Source organism: Trichinella spiralis (assembly GCF_000181795.1).
Source record: "Trichinella spiralis strain ISS 195 chromosome Unknown Scfld5, whole genome shotgun sequence".
Taxonomy (NCBI): domain Eukaryota; kingdom Metazoa; phylum Nematoda; class Enoplea; order Trichinellida; family Trichinellidae; genus Trichinella; species Trichinella spiralis.
The window spans coordinates 4,479,567-4,493,613 of record NW_003526944.1 but is presented as its reverse complement, the minus strand read 5'-3'; the positions used below and the strand labels follow the sequence as shown (position 1 = coordinate 4,493,613).

General features: G+C 32.4%; 3 protein-coding genes across 3 annotated transcripts; 2 read left to right on the top strand and 1 right to left on the bottom strand.

The window, feature by feature from the left end:
- Positions 1-78: 78 nt before the first annotated feature.
- Tsp_08506 (2-hydroxyacyl-CoA lyase 1) lies at positions 79-973 on the bottom strand. The gene is made up of 2 exons (XM_003375472.1): positions 900-973; positions 79-298 (listed from the first exon to the last, which is right to left on the bottom strand). The coding sequence occupies exons 1-2, from the start codon at positions 971-973 to the stop codon at positions 79-81; spliced, it is 294 nt and encodes a 97-aa protein (XP_003375520.1).
- Positions 974-9,104: 8,131 nt separating this feature from the next.
- Tsp_08505 (hypothetical protein) lies at positions 9,105-11,132 on the top strand. The gene is given in 8 exon segments (XM_003375471.1): positions 9,105-9,207; positions 9,225-9,285; positions 9,482-9,513; positions 9,987-10,147; positions 10,268-10,309; positions 10,435-10,488; positions 10,829-10,870; positions 10,995-11,132. The coding sequence occupies 8 exon segments, from the start codon at positions 9,105-9,107 to the stop codon at positions 11,130-11,132; spliced, it is 633 nt and encodes a 210-aa protein (XP_003375519.1).
- Positions 11,133-12,065: 933 nt separating this feature from the next.
- On the top strand, positions 12,066-13,454 carry Tsp_08504 (hypothetical protein). Its single transcript, XM_003375470.1, has 4 exons — positions 12,066-12,110; positions 12,517-12,715; positions 13,194-13,237; positions 13,407-13,454. Exons 1-4 carry the CDS (start codon positions 12,066-12,068, stop codon positions 13,452-13,454), a joined length of 336 nt encoding a protein of 111 aa, XP_003375518.1.
- The last annotated feature ends 593 nt before the right edge of the window (positions 13,455-14,047 follow it).

Here is a 14,047-nt window from a genome sequence, read left to right as displayed (position 1 = left end):
AAGGAATTGTAATAGATCAAATTGGCATTTATTTAAATAAAAATATAAAATTTTAAACAAATAGGTTTAAAAAAAAGATTAAATGGCAGCGATAATTTGTCTACTATTAATTATAAATAGAAGAAATGTTTTATTTAAATCGGCAGTGGAGACGTCCGCATGTTCGTATTCCACTGATGGTTGATGTGTTGGTTTGGGTATATCCAGTATCCAGTTCGTCATACGAACACCCGTGATGGTGATGATAATATCGGCGAACCCATACGCCGTTGAGCGCTCTTCAACTGAAATAAAGGAGCTGCATTAACAGTGATGAGACGGTCAACGGCCACTCTACTCTTTTACAATTTTTCGGATAAAGTTCATACAGAAAATTGCAAAAAAAATTACGTATGTGAATTATACAATGATATATTTTAATTTTCATGCTGAAGTAGAGCGGACGCTTTACGATTTTCAGCTTTATTGTTTTTTTGCTTCAGTGTACTGTGAAAGGGATCGTCCATAAATTGAAATAATCCAAATAATTTCCGGTCCGGATTTGTTGAAAATTCCAAAATACTCATCATCCACTGTTTTCACTTATTTTATCTATATCTCGTCTACTTTGTTACATTGCTGTTTTTGAATTTGCATATGTTGTGTGGCATTTCCTCTACAGATGTTACAACTGCTGTTCAAACTGGCTGGCAGCATTTTAGAAGCTTTGAAATGCTCAAATCATCATCAGTTTCCACTTTCTCTTTTCATTTCGATTATAAAATTGATTTTTTGATAAACATTTCTCTTCAAAATGTGTTGTATTCAAAAATATGGATACAAAATAAAAAATAAATGACAATAATAATAGTCATAATGTGCAGGAGTTGTTATAAGTAGAATAATTATTTCATACTAACCGGCAGTGGAAACGTCCGCATGTTCGTATTCCACTGAAGGTTGTCTTGCTGGATTCTGCACTCCTGTATGTCATGGGTTTGACATACAAGTTGTCCAGCCGCTTGTTCTACAGCATTCTATTGCCAGAATGAAGGAGTATGTGTTTTACCAAACGCCATTAGAAAAGCTATGCATATTCTTACACAAAGTTTTCATACAATAAGTTTGTTTACCTTCATTATCATTTTATTGTATTATTTTTTTAATTTTTTATCATCAAAGAATTTTGGTAAGTTACAATTTTTGTCTTCGTAATTCTGTTTTCAGCACAAGAAAGCAGTGTGCTTATATATTTAGGTGATAAACTTTTTTAGATGAGTTCTATTTTTGTAGGTCATTTTTGAATATTCAAATTGAAACTTAAGACATGCGGAGGCCGGTTTTGACTAAGACAATGGTTTTGTTATGGCGTGTATTTGTCAGTTAGTTTATATTTTCACTTTATTTTAAACGTCAATGTCATTTTTGAATTTTGAAATAACTGTCAAAAATAAAAAATAAAAAATAATAATACTGTCAAAATAAATAAAAAAATTATTCAAAATGAAAAATAAATGGCAATAATAATAATCATAATAATAATGTCTGGGGGTTATTATAAATAGAAGAATTATTTCATATTAATTGGCACTGAAAACATCCGCTTGTTCGTATTCTACTGTTGTTGGTTGATTTCCTGGATTGCTCACTTTCATAAAGACTAAAAAATTAAAATGAAGTCTCACGCTTTTGAGGGCTTGTCAGCAATGTAATGCCATGAGGTGCAAATGGAAGATGTGAGTTTTTTCAACTAACGCCTTTTTCATAACATCTCGTATAGACAATACAGAACAGCAAATATCATAAATGAATAATTAAATGTGATCGTCTTATTTTAATTAGGCGTGCGAATTTCAATTATGCTCTTGATTGTAAAATTCATTTTTTGATAATTATATCTCTTTTAAATATGCTATATTCAAAGATATATAATATTATATGCATTAAAAACAAGTGAAAATAATTATAATTATTTGCATTAATTATAAATGCAAAAATTATTTCATCACAAACGGTAGTGGAAACGTCTATACTTTCGTATTCCACTAGTGGTTGATTCGTTGGATTGTGCACTCGTAAGAAGTGTGCAACCTAATGGATATAGTTGCGGGCTTGTCTGCTATATGAGGCCCCAACGTGGATATGTCGAGCAAAAATAGCTGTAAAGAGATTGCTGTTTGCTCAACGTGCTGATGCGGTGAAAGCTGTTTAGCAGAAAATGCATGCAAATTTTTATTCCATTTCTATACGTATGCTTTAGTTTCGATGATTGCTGGCCTACGGCGTGCGGTGAAAGTGCGACGACGATTCTCCTGCGATGAAGATCATAGAATAACATTTAAAACGTCTTTGCTTTTCATTTATTATTTTTTATTTCCTCAAATTTATATTCATCTGCATTTCGAAAATGTGATGTGAATACAATATTTGCATGAAAGCTGCAAAGGCATTCATTTTAGTAAGTTGCATTTATTTTAATTCTTCTGTAATTAATTGGTAGTATAGTTTAGAATATGCATTGTGTCACTCTGTGATGGCAATCAGAGATTCAGTTTCTTCAAATTTCAATATTTTACATCTAACGTAACGAACTGTTTCTAAGGTATCACTTTAAAATTGTATCAACATGTTGCTATCTACTATAAATGAGATAGAAATATGTAAAATGCTTTAATATTTTACATTACTGACTTTATTAATCATACTTGGTTTCAACTGTCTTTGAGATACGGTTGAATCATCATGAATGTGTACATGATGATATCATTTAATGAATATATCCAGCATATAATGTTAATTTAGCTTTTCGCTTTAATTAACATAGGAAAGGTTGAATAGCAAGAACTACGTCAAGGTTCTTTTTCAATTAAGCAAATCAGCTTCCTGTTTGCGTTGCTGACGTGTTATGTAACAGGATCATTAGGTTAAGTTCAATCAGTGAGTTTCATTTCAATGAATTGTAGGATAACGATGCGCGATCTTTGAAATTTCGCCATTCCAATAGAGCATTCTGCGAGCATCCGTGAATCAAATAAGTTCTCTTATGGTTGTTTCATGTTTATTTCATGAAAATAATTCATGAAAATTCAAATTGCATTAAAAGAAGATATTATTGAACGATGAAAAGATAACTACTATTGTAAGTGACATTTGATTTAATAATATTGAGATTAATTAAAAGTGGGTCTCAAACTCGATATCAAGAGTGTAAATTCACCAACACAAATTGAAAGTGGCCCATAATTTATTAAAGTTCATGTCTAACAAAACGGTTGGTTTATAAGTAACTACTTCAGTGTGCCAATATGTCACATTAATAATCATTGTAAGTTAAATTTTTCAAGATGTCAATTATGTTTTGAACATAAAGATAATTTGCTGTTCAGTTCTAGTGCAGTTTGCCTTGATCGAATAACGCTTCGTGAACGATGTTTCTCAATTATGCAAATGAGCTTTCCTCAGAACGTAGTGTTACCAGTAGCAGGGCGCTTTGTTTGCTTCGCTGACGTGGCTGTGCAATAATATGATTAGGCTACTGTCAATCAGTGAGTTTCATTTGAATGAATTGTAGGTTAGCGATATGCGCTGACTGAACAAATACGAGAAATCACTGGAAAGCGGAATGAGCATCCATTATGCAGATAATTTTTTTGTTTATTCTTTATTTCAATTATCTGAAAATAATTCTTTATGATTTAGAAATGCACTGGAAGAACAAGATGGAGTTGATCGATGAGAAGGCGCCTATTCAGAAAAGTGGCATTCTTTTTCATGTTATTGCTATATCTTCAAGTTAAGAATGAAAAATTCATGTTGAGTTTGTAATGATTTTATTTTGTGAAATTTCTGTTTAATTGAAAAGCACTGATGTGCTACTTTTGAGGATATGATTTCAAAATTAACATATTATTTACAATTTTTAATGCGTAAGAAGGTGAGCATTTGATTTTATGTTTCGTATTTTAATCGATTCGAAAAATAATGAAGATGCGGGCAACATGAAGCAGAAATGGAAAACAAAAGGTATATAGGGTCTCGCGTGGGTCCCTATTTTTTACGTCTGGTATGAGGATACTTCGAAAGGGTAAAGTGATCCCCTAGTTGAATTAAGGTACGGAAAAACCTGCATGGTTCAGATTTCAAATAATGCAGTGTGTGGGCTTCGACGCAGCAAAATCGTTGTATGCAATGTTTTGAAAATTTCATTTGTTAACAATTATTTATTTTCATTTATCGCTTAGCTTAATTTCAAGACGCACATTTTTTAATTGTTTTTATTAACCAATCATGGTATTATTAACCAATTTTTTAACCAATAACCAATTGGTGAGAAATTTGCTAAAACTCCAATTTAGCAATATTGATATCTGTAAAATTATTGTAAACAGCAACATTGTAATAAACTTTGTAATCAAAACGAATCGTTTTGAATATATGATATTTCTGAACCGTTGTTAGTTATTATTGAATGAAATTGTTTAAATAAAAATTTTCAAAATTATCAGAATTGCTTTAATGCATTAACAAAAGCAGCATCAATTTTACTGAAGATATAAGATTTTTTTGATGAGAAAATTTCTATTTATTAAAATTATTTGCCATACACCCTTATCAAACTGTTTCAAATATTTCCATCTCTATTATCTGAATTCAAATAGCTTCTTTGTTATCCACATGAACAATATGTGAACAAATGCGCCATCAGAAAGAAGTACTGGCGACAAAAATGTGGCAGATTTATTTACATGATTGCAGGATATACACGAATTTTCACTTTATGCAATTTATAAGCAACTCAATCTCCACTATGAGCATACGATTAATGATGAAGCATTGGATACTGTATGAGAAATGTAATTTCAGGGACAATTCAATTGCCGGGAAAATGGAAAGTATTGTTTTACAGAATAATAACAAAATAATTAATCTACTTTGCACGTAATTTTAACGCATATTTTCTATATCATCATCAGTTGTTTAAACTTATTGAAACGCATTTTCAAAGTTATTTATGAATTATTGATTATTTAATGTGCCCTGCTTTTCTGAACGACTCAGCTGTAGCGACAAGGATAATAGTTGGTTACTCTATTTTTGAATGTATTTCAAATACATCAGTTTTGGGGGAAAATCTTTTTATTATGTGTTTGCTAATTTTCAGTAAAATAACCTTGCAATATTTCAGATCAACAGCATGTTCATCGTTCAGCTGCCGCTGATATTCAGGTATGCAAATTCAGTTGTAAAAGGGCGGCAATTTAGCTTGAAACAAAATCACTAACAAATCCATAGACAATTATGGATGAACATTGATTTAAATCATAATAACACAACAGAAATGGAAAGGAATTTAGATTAACGAAGATCAAGAAGAGTCTGATAAGCATTCATGACTCAAAAGGGAATTGTTCTACATTCTACATACAATACTTTATAAATTACAGTGAAATCGTAATAACGTTTAGCAGTTAGTAAAGTTTACCATAATGTTTCTACACCGTTGCTCTGTAACAGAACAAAAATGAATTTACATCACCCTAGGCTAGGTCATATTATTCTATTTCCTTGAACCACACCTACTTTTCAAAATGTCATCTTCATAGTTATTCATAGTCTTCAAAGTAATATGTATGATGAACATCATTCAAGAACTGCAATAAAGTCTCCGCTTCAATATCATCGATAGTTGAAAGGTAAGTTATTTATACAATTCTACTAACGTTCCATGTATGCATCACTACAGACTGTGGGTTACATGCAAATTAATGGATTTCAGTTTCGCTGACTAATATACAGATCAAATTCACTGCCTCCATGCATAATAATTTTTAAATAATCAACTATCCATACTAATGAACACTTCGTTGCGCTACGCAGGACGTTAGCTAAAATCTCATTTTAGAAAATGAGATTTATGTAAAAAATATTGATTGAAATGAATTTTCAACGTTATTTTCCTTCAACTAGGATTAATGCCTGAATATCATGGCGTACGCTTTTCATGTCCATATTTGTTCAAAAAACTATCATATCATTTAATGAAATGTAGTTCATCATCTTTAGGATTCAATTAGCTTCTTATTGATATCAATCATGTCCTTCTTTGAATTCAATTTCGCTTTTCAAATGTAAGTATATGCCGCGTGTGAAAATGTGGATTTAATGTGGCAATTTGGGGATTGTCCCACTTTGTCCGGTCCAGATTTTCCCTAGCTGCATTCCCTTTTGGTGATTGGCTAGTCGTTGATTGGCTGTACGGCTATTGATTAGTAATTGGGTAATGAGTTATGCTGTTTTATTTGTTACCAAATTTGCATCAATAATTGGTTGAATAATTTGTAGCACTTGATTAGCTACATAGGTTTGGTCATTGATTGGATAATTGTTTTCCATCAAAGTTTTCCCAAATATGGGACACTTAACCAGTAAATTACTTAATATGGACATGGATAATCACATTTCTTATTTTTTGAAACAAAGTTCTTCTTTTATATGTAATGTGGAATAGTGTATATATGTTTTGGACTTAGCAAATGATGCTTTTAAATAGCTTTGTCTTTTTACATTTCGCTGATTACAGAAGATTATTTCAATGTGCTACATTAAGCTATTGTTTCAATATTTGTTTACAACTATTATTTATCATTATGATTTGTGCTCTTGAGCGTTCAGCAGTTCCCTTTGTGCATTAGCTCACGTTGATTCTTTGAGATGCAAACTGATATTCACTATTATTTATTCATATTATTCGAAAAGATATCTCTAACCTATGACGCAGAAAAAAGCAGAAGCTAGTGATGAACCCTGAACAGTGAAATAAAGGAAAATAGAATTGACGGTCTTGTTCTTAGCAAATTAAATATTTCATTCTCTTTTGCTTTCAGTTTTGTTTGGTAAAATGATTTCGAAATGCAACAGATTTTTTTTTAATCTGGAATGTTGAACATTTGGTTATCATCGTATTACAACAATTGCAACTTGATTGTTTAGTCAACTCAGTAGTCGGTTTATTTTTAATATTGAAAAACAAATTTAATACAGTTTACACAAAATATACAATCACAGATGTTTATTTTAAACAAAATTCCAGCAAACAATGATTTATATAGAAATCTGATAAAACAACTGTTTTCTAAATTTGATATTTATAGAAGGAACAAATACTATATTGCATCAAAATTTCATTCCTATCTGTTTAATTTGACTAATTCTCATTTCAGAAGCCACCTAATCAAAGAAATTACGTTTAAAACATTTTAAGGCTTACGAATGCTTTAAGCGATAAAGCCAGGAACAAATGTTATTTGAAGAAAATACCTCTTCGCTCGATTCTTTAAACATTTGGGATAAATCTTCACGAAATCATTTTACTTGCATACTTATTTATACTGTATATTTCATTTCTCTTCTTTAGATTCGCACTAATATCGCATGCTTCTGCCATCGCTGCTTTGCGAAAAATGGCCAAAAATTATTTGTCATAATTTCTGCTTTCTTTGAATGGTGGTTGTTTACAATAATGAATGATGGTGTTATGGAGAGTTTCAGCGGAAATTGCCCAGTAATTGTGGAATAAATGCTTCTAAAGTTAGCACATTGTGCCTAGTTTAATACTTAGGAATGTCGTCCATCTGAAAATTCCACGAAACAGAACTAAGATGCGTGATTTGGGCATTTGATGAAAGTGGGCATTGAAAATGAACAGCTTGGTGCAATATTTCACTTGTTTGGGAATTCCATTTTTCCTTCATTATCAGCCCGTAATGATTGCTTCGATGGAATTTGTTTCAAAACAAGCTGAAATGGAAATATATACTTCAACGTGCTGGTTTCTGTTTGTTTATTTTTTCGTTATACTAATATTTGTTGATTTTTCAACGTTATTTACCATCAACATTGATTAATACCTGATTGTCATAACGTACGCCTTGAATGCCTCAATTGTTTGAAAAAACAGTTATTACACGGAATATTATGCTGTTTATGACTATTACTATACAATTAGTCCAAACTTGTCTCTTTTTGAATTAATTTTTTATTTTTAGTTGTAGCTGATTAACACATTTGAAAATGTGGTTTTAATGTAGTAGGTTACGATAACAAATGTATAGAAGAGTAATGAAAGTAAATAAATTAACAACTGATCACAACTAAATGTCAAAATGTATATTTCCCAATCTTTTGAGATATTTACTTAGAATTTTAATAAAAGTAATGGGATATTGTTAGGAAAGCCGAGCGTAATTGCATTTGTAATAATTGAAAAACTAAAAAAGAAGTACTGTGCAGGACTGACGTCCATAAATTTGTAGTAACACGCAGTCGCTGATTTTTTGAAAGATTTTATAAAACAAATAGTTTTCAAATATCACATTTATAGACGTAACAAATGTAACATGCCATAAAAATTAAATTCCCATCTCGTCACGTTGACTTATTCTCATTTCAGAAGCGCAATGAAAGAAATTACGTTTAAAAAATTTTAAAGTTTAAGAATGCTGTAAACGATAAAGAACAGTCAAGAACAAAGTTTCTTTGTTGAAGATACTTATCTTGGCTGAATTCTGTTACCGTTTGCGAGAAAACTTCACAAAAGCATTTTCTTTGTATACTTATTTATTCTGTATATTTCATTACCTCTCGTTTTCTTCCCACCTAATATCCCATTTAGGTTCCGGTTTCAAAGTAATATCTCGACAAATAGTGAAGCAAAGACATTTGAATAGAATAGACAAACAGTTTGGCCACGTTCGCTGTTGTTTTCTAATTTGTTCTGATCGATTTTGTACTTTTCGAAGGGAATCATTTAATCAAAAATTTTCTAAATTTCACGGGCTGTAGCTTTTGGAATTTCATGAATAACTGCTTGAATTTTACGAATAACGCTCTTGAAAATTTTGAAATTTTTGATTGAACGAAAATTCCTATATTTTTTAATTTTGAGCAATCCAATTTTTCTTCACATAGATTCATAAACAACAATAGGTTTATGATGAAGTTTCCATGAGTTTTTAAATCTACATTCGAAAATGGATAGATCTACATTCAATAATATAACATTAAATTTGAATAAAAAGTAATAACTTTCATATATAAGTAAATATTGGCTTTGTAACTATGTCATTATGCTATTACTGACTAAAACTGAAATCATTCCACCACAAGCTATGGCACATTCTACTTCCTCAGACTTCCGCTTGACCCACTTTCAAGAATGTTATCCCAATGGTTATTCAGTTTATTAGTGTGTAGAATAGCCATCAAGCAGCGCGTTCAACTCTCCTCAGTATCATCTACAATTACAAGGTAGGTTACGTTTCATTACTGAGCTCCCGATCTGATTATGTTTGAATGATTTCAATGAACCTCTTACCTCTTAGTCAGAAATTAAGTGTGAACATTATTATGTAAGCTAAATGTGCATATCTTTTCAATAATATGCAGTGACTGATTAAATGTATAAGCTAGTAAACTTATTAGATAGGAAATTTCAAATTTACAGTAGAAATAATGTAATCTACGATGAATGTTCCCGTAATTCTTAAATCTGCAGCCCAATCCATCAATAAAATTTTGAAAAATGAAAATTAAAGCTTGAGTGATGCAGTAATCTCTAAACAAAAATGGGGAATATGTTATTCAAATTTGAAAATATTTTTGGTGAAACCTTTAAATGTTTTTATGTAAAGTTCAGCGTAATGACTTTCTATGCATGCTTATATATTTATTTCATTTTATTTCTCCTCATTCCATTCTTACTAATATCGCATTTTTCGGCCTTCGCTGTACTGCGAAAAAAGGTCAAAAATGTTTTTTTCGAAATTACTACTTTTCTTGAATGGTGGATATTCAGAATATTAAAGATGGCGTTATAGAGAATTTCAGTGGAAATTGACAAGTAGTTTTGGAAAAAATGGCCTCTGAACTTTGCGCATTCCATCTATCTTAATACACATAATACGTTAATACTTGCGCAATCTTATTAATCTGAATACAACTTCATACAGGAACGTTGCACATCTGTAACCACAGCGAAATGGAACCAGGATGCATGATCTTCAACGAATGTAGCATTTCTGACACTTGTGTGAGCTATGCATTCAACTTGTGCTGCCTTGTTCAGTATTTTGCTTGTTTGAACAATCCATTTTTCCTTCATTTTCTGCCGGTTTTGATTAATTTGTTGAACGTTGTTTTAGAAAAATCTGAAACGGAAAAAAATACTTCAACATTCTCATTCTCTATTAATTTATCTTTTTATAATGCTTGATTGAAATGAATTTTAAAGTTTATCTTCCTTCAACATGGATTAATCCCTGAATGTCAAAACGTACGTCTTGATTGTCTGAATTTGTTCGAAAAAAAGATATAGTGGATGGTTTTTATTATTCAATTAGCTTCTTATTGATACCAAACATGTCCTTCTTTGAATTCTGTTTCGCTTTTCAATTCTAGCTATATGCCGCATGTGAAAATGTGCTTTTACTGTGGCAGTTTGCGATACCAATTGTATGAAATTGTAATAAAAGTAAATAAATTAAGAATTCATCACAACTAAGTGTGCCCTTCATTGTATTTTTTTCAATAGTTTGAGATATTTATTGTTCAGTAAACGTAATGGAATGTTACTATAAAAGGGCAACGAATTCATTATTGCAATTGTATATTATATGAAATTATATGAAAACAGTACTGCGATCACAAATTTTGAATAATATGCAATCGATGAGTTTTTGCGAAATCTGATAAAACAACTGGTTTTCAAGTTTTACATTTGTGAAACGGATAAATGCAATATTGCATAAAATTTGCATTCCCATCTCTTCATTTTGACTAATTATCATTTCAGAACCGCAATTCATCAAAGAAATTACGTTTAAAAAATTTCAAGGTTTAAGAATGCTGTAAGCGTTAAAGAAAAGTCAGGAACAAATTTTATTTATTTTTGAAACCTTTTTCGATCAGTTCTTTATCTTTCTCAGAGGCAACTTAACAAAACGCATTTCCTATTATAGGGACGACTAAACTACGCAAGTGTATTTGATTCCGGATCTAGTAACCATTTCTCCAAGCGAACACCGTCTAGTGGTTATCATCGAAATTTCATTGGTTGTTCCGTAGATAAATTTCATTGGTTGCGTTGCCCAGAGTAGCGACTGCATAACTCTAATTTTCCTAAGCTAACAGGACATGTAAGGCACATTCTTTATGCAAATTCGTCAGCGAACACCATGTTTCAGTTCAATAAAGTTTACTGGGGTACATCAGAGCAGCAACCAATGAAATACAGGGTAATGAAGTAGACAGATTTCTTTGGGGAAATCATCTCTACCCTCCCGACCTATTACCCCACTTTGAAGGGCTTCAGTTGCGCTTTCTCCGTTCTCACCAACATTCGAGACTATCCCTCATTCTTTCTTTCTATCGTTGCTGTATTTTACGAGTCCGATCTTTCTAGTCCTTCACGTTCACGACATTTGTTCATACGTGAGTGATCTTGATATGATGCTGTCTCTTCGTAATATTGACGGCGCCGGACACTTCTTAAATAAATTGATCACAACGACGGCATAAGTACCAACTCTCAACATTGACAACGTGGAATTATGGCTCACCCACCTCGAAAACTTTCACTTCCAACAAGTCGTTGGTGAGGGTTGAAAGCTGCACCTGTCACTTAGCGCGATGCCTGAAGAAGCAGCCTGCGAGTTCCAGGATTTTCTCCTGATCGCTTGATTTCTGTGGTACTGATTCACCCGTGAGCTTTGTGCGGTGCCCATCGCTCTTTAACCCTCTTGAGGACGTATTTCCAAAAGACAGTTTTGTTTTACATGAACACAGCATACAAAGCATAAAAAGGAAATAAAGAAGATGAAATGAAGAAAAGTGAAAAAATTCTATAATTATTTAGTTAAAGTATACTTCAAAAATAAAATTAGAGAAAGAATTAATAATTGAAAATACAGTAATATGCATTACTTAAATTGCTAAATTATCCATAAGAAGTTTACTAAGTAATTCCCACATGAGGTTGTGGCACATTATATCCATAGTTATTATTTTATTTCACCGATGTTCCATTAATGATGGGGGCGAGTAACCAAGGTGCAAGAGTAAAAATGTGCATTCAGGTAAAAATGTAGTACTGAAAATTATTCTCCTTATGCTTTGCTATGAATGCATGCAAGTTTAAGTATATTTAAGAATTTTACAGTCTGAAGATGCGCAGAACTTAAAATACTTTTGAAACAAAATTCTCAGTTACATATAACTGAACGTTGACATTTTGAAAAAATGCATATTTCATTTGATATTTCGCGTAACTGTCTAGATGTAACTGTAGAATTCAATTAGAAGTATTCAATTTGCATTTGCATAAGGCATTCAATTTCATTCTCTACTGTAATGGTCAAATATGACTAAGAGCATAGTGTTTTCTATTATGGAAAACAAAAAATACTATTTTTTATACAGAAATTATTTAATTTTATTCTCACTTCATGTTGCTTTTGAAGTTTTATATCATTAGGACATTAGATAAATCAACATTTTCATCCAGCTACCTTTGCGTGTCAGAGAGTGCAACCAACGCAAGCAATGGGCACAGTGTGCACACTTATTGCTTATATTGTGTTGACATTATGTTCAAATTCATCATTTGGTAGCATATTCAACTTACTTAAGCAGGCTTTTAACGTTGCATGCGCCATGTCTGAGATTTATGCAAATAGGGGCCGTTTGAAAATTGCCTTCATATTAACCATTCACAATGTATGTTGACTTTGTAAACTGAAAGCAGCGTTGAACGACATTTACCCAGTTCATTTGTGCATTATGCAATGACGAAGGCATGTTCCTAGATATAGAAAATGTTATCTTTTGAAACAAAGGCGTGATGCAGTTTCAACTAAAATTAGCATGCAATTTCAATTTGTTTGCTTTTGAGCTTATGCGTGACCTGCATAATATTTGTTCAACAAAATGAGTATTCGTTTCATACATATTAGTAGATTGGAATGAACTTTATGTAAATTTTCCTGTGGCTACTATTAGTTGCTCTAGAAATTCATTTCAAATGATTGTAGGCGAACGAGGTGCGGCGAATGAACAATGGCGCTTTTAATGCAATGACAGACGAAGAAAACCATTAAAAATGGCTTTGTTTTTTTATTTATTATAACATTATTTCATTAAATTAATTCTTCTACATTTAGATACAGAAGAATTGAAGATAAAAGAAGACATCCCAAAGACAAAGGTAAGTTAGGTAAGTATAATTCTTTGAGTTAGTCTAATTAGTTAAACTTCACTGAGGAGTTCTTGAGTCTGTAATTTATATAAATTCGAGCTGTAAGTTATCGAGCATGATTGTTTGTTAATTAGAGTAATTGGATGTAGATCATGAGTATTATTATAATTAATTTGAGTGGCTTTCCGCATTTGAACGTTTTCATGTCCCATGCCTTTCGAGTTGAGTTTAGGGTTCATTTGCGGAAAGAGAAAATGGTTGAGTAATTTGTCGACCATTTCAAAGGACAATTTTTGAGCATAGTGAGTTGGTAGCACTGCTATAGTTTGAGTATTAGAATAAGTAAATGTTTGAGAATAGCAGTGCAAGGATAGGAGGAATGTGAGATAGGGTGGTGTGCAGGAGTTCGATGGGTTACACTGCACGACGCGACCCTAACCGTCTCAAATGATGAAAGTCCGTATTTTCACAGCTCACCTCTTCCTCACCCGGTTGCGGTACCAGAGGCCTGCCGCCTTGGAAACAAGGTCAAGCCTAGCTCAACTGCCCCTGCGCCGCCCCTCGCTCCCCTGCCCTTGAACGGGGGCCCCCACGGCTGAGTCTCATTGCACAAGTTCCCGTGCTGGCTGGATCGACTTTCTTGAGATGACTCTGTCCATTTTCTTATAGGAAAGGTCCCACCTCTGAAGCCTGTAGCATTGCACTCCGCTATGGGATTTCAACATCTGTGTGAATTCATAAGTCGTATCTGTCCTAGAGGCAGATATGCAAATTCACAGTGGACGTAGTGCTGGGACTCTGTTTCGGCTCCAATCCAGA